Genomic DNA, 8,502 nt, shown 5'->3' with positions numbered 1-8,502 from the left:
TGCAATTGTCTAGACATAAGAAACATATCACCAATAATATTTGGTTATGAGACAGAGAAATTCATATAGACCAAATAGAATATCTAGTTAAAGACTACAAACCATATCTTATTGTCACCTATTGATGAGAGAGTAGAAGTAAATGTTTAGAAATGTTAAACTTTGAATAATCCTCGAGATAGATTCGAATTGGTGTCAAAATCATGGTACTCGGTAAGGGTCTAGGAATGCTTCTACACGATAGTAGCCTAAAGGAGAAAGAGGACTAACACATTAACAATATTATCTTTTATAAATTACCAAGGTACAATTGACCGTGTGATAGTGGTCAATCAAGAAGTCATTAAGCTATGATATACAAAACAAGCAATTACATACAAATTTCACAACAATCAAGTTGAAGACTAGATTCAATGATTTACGAGCTATAAAAGAGTACTTAACCTTTGAGCTCATTGTTCGCAATTCAGATCAACAAATCAAACCATTTTGTCCTTGAGCTCTTCCTATAGATTGTATTCCTTTCTAGCTGAGAATGAAGACATGGGTCCATTGCTTTTTTAACCCGATCGAGGAGCTCCGGTGAGCTTTCATGTCCGCTTTTTGTTTTTTGACAACACATTAATTTCAATTTTCCACCTGACATATTCAAGACCACAAGATAAAAAATGTATTTTAATACATTTGATATAATTTTAATTTAAGACTACAAAATTAAAAAGGTGTTATTTATTTTTTTGCGAAAGGAGTTTTTATGTTTTTCTTTTGTATTGTGGATTTTGTTTTATTAATTAAAGGAGCCAGCAGCCCACCCAAAATTTAAGGGGAAAAAAAGAGAAAAGGTCCAAAATAGTCCCTCATCTTTGGATTAAGACCCAAAGTCATTCTTGAGTTTTCACATAGAGCACTAATAGTTCCTCATGTTTGCAATATTGATGCACTTTTGGTCCTTCCCTAAACTTTTGCCTATTTTTTAACATTAATTTTGTTCATAATTTTATGTAAGGAATGTCTCATCGTCTTTTTATATATTTAGTAGAAATATTAACTCTATCTGAGAGAAGGTGAGAAGAAGAACACATTGTTATGTTCGATATAAATATTACTGCAGCTAAACTAAGAACATTTTAACATATGACATTGCAAGAAAAGAAAAATTTGTACTATTGTACTTGAAATCGTCATGATGAACCTCTCGACTTTACCTGCAATACGATTTCTACTAAACAAAATAAGGTGTTTTTTCTTCTCACAATCTCTCACATGGAGTTATTATTTCTATTAAATATATAAAATGACGATTAAATATTCCATACATAAATTATGAATAAAATCAATGTTAAAAAATAGGCAAAATTTTGAAGGAAGACCAAAAATGCACCAATATTGCAAACATGAGGGACTATTAATGCTACATGTGAAAACTCAAGGATGACTTTGAGTCTTAACCCAAAGATGATGGACTATTTTGGGCCTTTTCTCGGGAAAAAAAAGTGGATAGATTTTTAACTATTAAGACAATAAATTAATTTCGTTTAACCATGTCATTAAATCAAAGTAATTATATTTCTCATCCAAAGCCGATATAATTTTTTCTTATTAAAATCCTAATAGCCAATTTTCCACTCCAAAGATTGGCCAGTCATTGACGAAGACTACCAAATCAAACCATTGAAGAACGAAACGCAGAAGTGTATTAAGAGAGAGAGAGATTGGGGCAAAGTTGAAGATTAACCTCTACAGCTGAGAGGAGAAGCTCAAGTAAGAAAAGGACTCTTCTTGTTTCATTTTCAGTTTTCCCCAAAAAAAAATTCGGTAATAATCTTTTGGTCTCTGCGTTTTGCACAATTTTCCTTTCGATTCGGAAACTCAGCTTTTCAATTTTCCAATAGCATTCGTCAATGGTAAATTGCAATCCTTTCCCGTATTGTTGTTGTAATTTGTTGACTGATACATACAATCGGATACCCTTGCCTATAAACATGTTGTTCGAGATTTTCTGCATATTTATTTGAAATTGTGATATGGGTATTGAACGAGATTGTATTTTGTGATCTGGGTATTGAACATAATTTCATTTCATTGGTGTTTCCATTACATGATGTATAAAATTTCCCGTTTTCTTGCGACTTTTCGGATGTATGTAGGTGGGTATCCATTTTACTGCTGAGATATAATTTAATTTTTACTCTGATGTGCGTGTTTGTAAAGATCTATGTGCTGTTGTTACTTGTATAACGTCAGATCTCAAGATGCCTTGCTTGAAAATGCTTAAACTTTGATTTCTCTCTTTTTTGTTTGTTGAAAGTGGAAATCTATTTGTAGTTATTCTATGCTAAGTTAATCGCCACTCAGAAATTGTGTTCTAGTTTTTTTTTCTGTTTTGCTGTAGATTAAAGTTAAAGTTTATGGTCTTTTGTTTTCACATATTTGTTCAATACATTAAGATCTTATTCTTCTCTAAGCTAAAACAGTCATCTTTGATAAAAGAGAGTTGGTCAAGTGGGATCCCTTCCTCCTTGGGAGTTTGAATGACCAAGGTGGGAAGTTGAAAAAAGCCACTGTTGGCCCCTGGGGAGTAGGAATTTGGGGGTTTGGTGTGGGGGTTTATCAATTTTTTAAAAAATAATATAGAACAGACTGTTTCTCATCCTCTTTAACATTAATGACCATATGTATTAAGACTTGTGTATTTTGCTGCAGTTGGAAATTCAAGTTTCTTGTTTCTTAATATGTAAAACAATGAACTTAACTATCATCTTCATGCCTTTAAAAATCAGGTGGAGTTTCCTAATTTATAGTCTCAGTTACCTTCGATGGATCCAACAGCAGATGAGCAGTTGGACTATGGTGATGAGGAATATGGAGGAAGCCACAAGATGCAGTACCATGGAAGTGGGACAATTCCTGCTCTAGCAGAGGATGAAATGATGGGTGAAGATGATGAATATGATGATCTTTACAATGATGTTAACATTGGGGAAGGTTTCCTACAGCTGCAGCGGTCAGAGGTTCCAGTTCCTTCTGTTGATGCGGGAAATGGGAATTTTCAAGCCCAGAAAGATAGTTTTCCTGCCTCAAGGGCTGGTGGTTTAGGATCAGAGGAGGCGAAAATCCCTGGTATTGCAACAGAAGGGAAGTATGCTGGCACTGAAGTCCAATTTCCCCAGCAAAAGGGTGAGCCTGTAGTTGAAAGGGAAACTGAACGACCTGCTGATGCTGCACAAAAAGCAAGGCCTTCAGCAATTACAATGACTCTCAATTCTCAAGCGGGGAACTCTGGTTACCAAGGATCCATGCCAATGCCCCAGAAAATTGGTGCTGATCCTATGGCTATGCCAGAAAAAAATGCCAGTGAAGCTACACCATTGATGAATTCTGTTGTGCCTGGACCAAGAGTTGTTCCGCACATGCCAACTAATCAATTGAACTCAAGTGGGAATGTTAACATGAATAATCCAGTTATTAGTGAGACTCCTTTTAGGCCATCTCTGGAGAATGGCAACACCATGCTCTTTGTTGGAGAATTGCACTGGTGGACTACTGATGCTGAGCTTGAGAGTGTGCTAACTCAATATGGGAATGTAAAGGAGATCAAATTCTTTGATGAGAGAGCTAGTGGCAAGTCTAAAGGCTATTGTCAAGTTGAGTTTTTTGACCCAGCTTCTGCAGCTGCTTGCAAAGAAGGAATGAATGGTTATAATTTCAATGGGCGAGCCTGTGTTGTCGCATTTGCAACTCCACAAACTATAAAACAGATGGGTTCCTCATATGCGAACAAAACTCAAAACCAGGTGCAGTCTCAACCACAGGGGCGGAGACCCATGAATGAGGGAGTTGGTAGAGGTGGGCCAAATTACACCCCTGGAGATGCTGGGAGGAATTTCGGAAGAGGTAGTTGGGGGCGTGGAGGGCCGGGTATGCCTAACAGAGGACCTGGGGGTGGACCAGTGAGGGGAAGAGGAGCCATGGGATCAAAGAATATGATGGTGAATCCTGGAGCTGGCAATGGTGCTGGTGGAGCTTTTGGGCAAGGACTTGCAGGTCCAGCATTTGGTGGTCCTCCTGCAGGTCTAATGCATCCCCAGGGCATGATGGGTCCTGGTTTTGATCCCAGTTTTATGGGTCGAGGAGCTGGTTATGGAGGATTTTCAGGTCCTGCATTTCCCGGGATGATGCCTCCATTTCAAGCTGTTAATCCTATGGGTCTTCCTGGAGTGGCTCCTCATGTCAACCCTGCATTCTTTGGTCGAGGAATGGCTGCAAATGGAATGGGAATGATGAGTGCTGCTGGGATGGATGGGCCTCATCCAGGAATGTGGACTGACACAAGCGGGGGAGGATGGGGAGGAGAAGAACATGGCAGGAGAACTAGAGAGTCCAGTTATGGGGGTGAAGATAATGCATCAGAGTATGGCTATGGAGAGGTTAGCCATGATAAAGGAGCCAGGTCAAGTGCTGTGTCCAGGGAAAAGGAACGGGGTTCTGAGCGTGACTGGTCAGGCAACTCTGACAAGCGGCATCGTGATGAAAGAGAACATGACAGAGATAGGCATGATAAGGAGCACAGATACAGGGAAGAAAGGGATGGTTACCGGGACTATCGTCAAAAGGAGCGTGAATCAGAGTATGAGGAAGACTATGACCGTGGACAGTCTTCTTCAAGATCCCGTAGCAAATCCCGAGCAGCTCAGGAGGAGGATCATAGGTCTAGATCAAGAGACACAAATTATGGGAAACGTAGACGCGCACCTTCTGAATGATCTCATCTATGCTGCGTGCATCTATTTTCCAAGTCTTTTATAGGACTACAGGCGCAATTATTAACCTTTGGTGATGTCCTTCCTTCAGCTACTTGTATGCAGTGGCGTTCTTCCTGTTTTGTGTTGGTGCTGATATTCTGTGGTTTCAGGACTTAAAGAAGTAAGTCAAGTATTACTACGGCTCCAGGAAGTAGATATAGATCCTTCTATTCTACTCCCTATAAACGTCATTTGATGCAGAACTTCTATTTGTGCTAAGATTATGAGTAACTTTATTGAAAAACTCAATGGGTTTGCTTAACGAGTTGAGCTTTCTAATTCTGTTAATTTGTAGGTTTTATGACTATTATCGTAAATTAGCTCTTGGAGCTGCTAGAACTTGTTGTGTATTATCTTAGAGTTGTGCGCCCTTTTGTGTATGATTGTTTGCTGACCAAGTTCTTTCAGTTGGTTATGTTAGTTTAATCTGAAAGCTGAGAAATAGGCTTAATGTATCTTGATGCTTGGCTTTTTCAATTCGCTGCTCATGTGATATTAAAATGTGTATTTTTTTTCTTCTTTTGCTTGCCTGTTTGGGTGCTCACGTATTGGCCGCGGGAGGGGGGTTGTCTTATCTTGGCTATTCCTTTCTAGGCTGCCAGACCTTGTTATCTAGGTATGCTTGGAGGTACTGTTGCCTTTTTTTATTCAAATTTGGTCCTTATTTGATTATGTCTCCAGGGAAGAAACTGAATTTTCACGATAGTATTTTAGAAAGCCATGAAATTAATGATTTCAAGTGGTGTTCCTATAAATTGGCTGTGCCATGGCTGTTGGGTGGTAAAGTGATGCTTATATGCACGGATCATCCACTATGGGTGTATACTAACACATCTTATTTGCGAAGCTGAGGATTTTTTTTGTTGTGAATTAGTTAGGGAGTCATAATTCTTGTGGCGGTAATTTGTATGTGGTCTTGGAGAAATTTTTGAGCAACTTTAAGTTTATGTGACACTGCATGGCTCATAGGGTAGCTGCTGCTTTCATAATGCCTCTAGGTGATCAACAAATATATTATGAGCTTCACTCACTAAAATTTCTGCTGCACTGTTGTACTCTGATTATTTATGGCAGAGTCATGGGTTAGCTGACAATTTGTTACATTTTGGTATTTTCCTTTTTCTCTTTTTTTTTGGTGTGTGAATAAACGAAAGATCCTCCGTGAATTAGGTTTTTGTGGTTTCTTTCTCTTTGTTGAAGTAAAGATTGTTTTAAAAGCCGTATCGTTTAGAGGGCTTTTGACATTTATTTTATGGACCAAGCAAACTTCTCATGTCACACCACCACCAACTCCTCCTCCCGATCCTCCAGAAGAGGATAGGGGTACTTACTTATAGATCCTTCATGTTTTCAATGCTGGCCTTCATATGAGTTCAGGCAAAGAATTTAAAGTTGCATTTCTCTGCTCCTGATAGATATAGCTGAAAAATTCAGCCCATCTGCATGGTTGTACAACTAAAAGATTTTGTATATATGGTTTGATTATTTGTGCTACATTGATATTGTTTCATCTCATTCTTGAATGGCATTAGTACAGGCAGAAATGCAGAGACAGACATTGGATGCCAGTTCTATTTTTGAACTATGTTAAATCTAATAGATTATTTTCTTGATGTGCATTTGTTTGTACAATTCCAATTGTGCGTTGCTCTGATTTGAAGTGTTGTTCGGGAGGGTTTGACCATTTAACCTTCTTCCTGAGACAGTTAAGATAGTTAAAGATCAGTTTGCATTGTTCCTTCTTTCATTTTGGTTTCTATGTCAATTTTAATGCATCTCTTAACTGTTATTGGCATCTATAACTGACGCAATCATTTGAATTTGGGTTCTATCATTTTTCATGAGTATTAACATGAGAATTTTCTCTAATTATCGTATTCAGGGAGCCGCGAGGCAACTCTCTGTTTTTCGTGACTAAATCAGCATATTTTGGTTATCTGGAGGAAGATGAGTTAAATTGGACAATTGTTTGAAAATGCTAGTCTCTGCCTAGTGCCCTAGTGCGCCTGAGATGTTTGTCTGTAATTTTGTTTTCTTTAGCATATAACATCGTGGGCATCCAATTTAGATAGGGATGCATCAGCAGGCCCACCAGTCTTTTAAAGCTCTACTGTGAGCTATGTATTGTAGATATGTAGTAGGTTCCATCATGTGTAATGTTTCATACACGTATTTTTTGCTCTTTTTTGAGCTTTGTAAAGATCTTGTACCAAGTCTGCTGAGCACTTTGTCCTGTAGATTTCAGTATGGTGGGTTTGTACATAGTAATGCTAGTCTAGGTTAGTTGTGGTCGGTTAGAAACTTTTGTATGGTGCTGTAATCCAAAATATAGGTGATTGCTGTAACATCTGGAGGAGTTGGCTTATTATTCATCGCAGATACAGATTGCATCTGTGGGAACCTCCCTGTAGGCCTGTAAAAACTTTTTTGTTGTTAGATCATACACCAAGTGTAAATTTCTGTTGTAATATCTGATAATTTGATCGGTTCTGCTTTCTTGTAACTCATTATGTAAACTTGTGCCGCATTGGCTGTATATAATGTTAACATAATTTGATTTAGGAGTAACAAGATGTGGGTTCGGATGTATCAAAGGGCCCAGGGACAGGTACCAGGTTCTTGCTGCCTTTAACCCATTGTATCTTAATTTTCTCTTCCATTTTTGGTTTTAGCTTCAGTTCAGTACATGTTAGCCACTGAGACATCTGTTAATTACTAATTAGCCTGGAATTTGATGTTTCACCAATTAGTTCAAGTCTCTAGAATTGATCAGAGAAACATTGAATGCATAAGATATCTCTCTTGCATTCATCTTTTTTCTAGTATCTTTGCGATAAAATTCTCCTTCAATATAAGTTGCATCAGTTGCTCTGAGACAGTGCTCTATTCTTGACTTATTTGCAGTTCTTTCGGTTTGGTTACCATGTAATGTACGTCTCTTGGTGTCTTTTCTTTAGGTTTTTTGTATTTCCTAATAGTGTTTGTTCTCTTCACCATTTGAACTGTGATATTTGGAGCTACTATATTAGTCTTCTCTCTCTGTTTTGGTTCATTTCCGTAGCAGCCTGTGTTCCTGACCTGAACTATTAGAAAATGAAAGAAGAATTTGTGTGCACGATTGACAATTACCTGCTCATATCCATTCTCCTTCATTACCCCCCAACTTATTAACTGTAGGGGGGTCTGCAGTTAACTGAGAAGGCGATTGATTGGCTTAAAAGGAAACGAGTTGAGATATATACATGTTTCCAATCACTAATTAGTGATTAGAAGTTGTGTTTTAATCTTGCTTGATATTAACATCTGGTCTTGAGAGAGTTAACGTTTAGTACTGATATGTGTTGCATTATTTGACTTCAAGTTTGGTATGTTCTTTCGTGCAATTTGTTGATAATTTTTTGGTTTTGTGTTCTTTTGATTTAATTAACTTATGCACAATAGTGTGATTTGTACCATTGAAATGAAAAGCTATTTGTTTGTTTGTATGTATGGTATGTTTGTCTTTCAATTGTTTTCATTCTCAATAATAGCCAAGTTAGAAAGACATCCATCTCACTTTTTTCTGATATTCCCTCTGTCCCAATTTATATGACTTACTTACCTTTTTAGTCGGTCCCAAAAAGAATGACACATTTTTATATTAAGTAACAATTTAACTATAAAATGTCTATTTTACTCTTAATGAAATGATTTACAGTCA

At 37.6% G+C, this 8,502-nt stretch overlaps 1 protein-coding gene across 4 annotated transcripts; it reads left to right on the top strand.

Annotated features, from left to right (window-relative positions):
• Positions 1–1,590: 1,590 nt before the first annotated feature.
• On the top strand, positions 1,591–7,370 carry LOC102599228 (cleavage and polyadenylation specificity factor subunit 6). 4 transcript variants are annotated; one of them, XM_006341725.2, is made up of 3 exons: positions 1,591–1,761; positions 2,781–4,923; positions 6,685–7,370. In XM_006341725.2, exon 2 carries the CDS (start codon positions 2,817–2,819, stop codon positions 4,761–4,763), a length of 1,947 nt encoding a protein of 648 aa, XP_006341787.1. In that variant the 5' UTR covers positions 1,591–1,761; positions 2,781–2,816; the 3' UTR covers positions 4,764–4,923; positions 6,685–7,370. The 4 variants fall into 4 exon arrangements, with proteins under 4 accessions (XP_006341787.1, XP_015161766.1, XP_015161767.1 ...); XM_015306280.1 differs by having other exon boundaries at positions 2,781–5,418; XM_015306281.1 differs by having other exon boundaries at positions 1,591–1,815; positions 2,781–5,418.
• The last annotated feature ends 1,132 nt before the right edge of the window (positions 7,371–8,502 follow it).

Source organism: Solanum tuberosum, unplaced genomic scaffold (genome assembly GCF_000226075.1).
Source record: "Solanum tuberosum cultivar DM 1-3 516 R44 unplaced genomic scaffold, SolTub_3.0 scf00027, whole genome shotgun sequence".
NCBI classification, from domain to species: domain Eukaryota; kingdom Viridiplantae; phylum Streptophyta; class Magnoliopsida; order Solanales; family Solanaceae; genus Solanum; species Solanum tuberosum.
Note: the sequence above shows the minus strand (reverse complement) of the source record. Positions and strands in the feature narration are given on the sequence as shown.

Coding starts and splice junctions, on each gene's coding strand:
- LOC102599228 (XM_006341725.2), top strand. CDS start 2,817: ATGGATCCAACAGCAGATGAGCAGTTGGACTATGGTGATGAGGAATAT.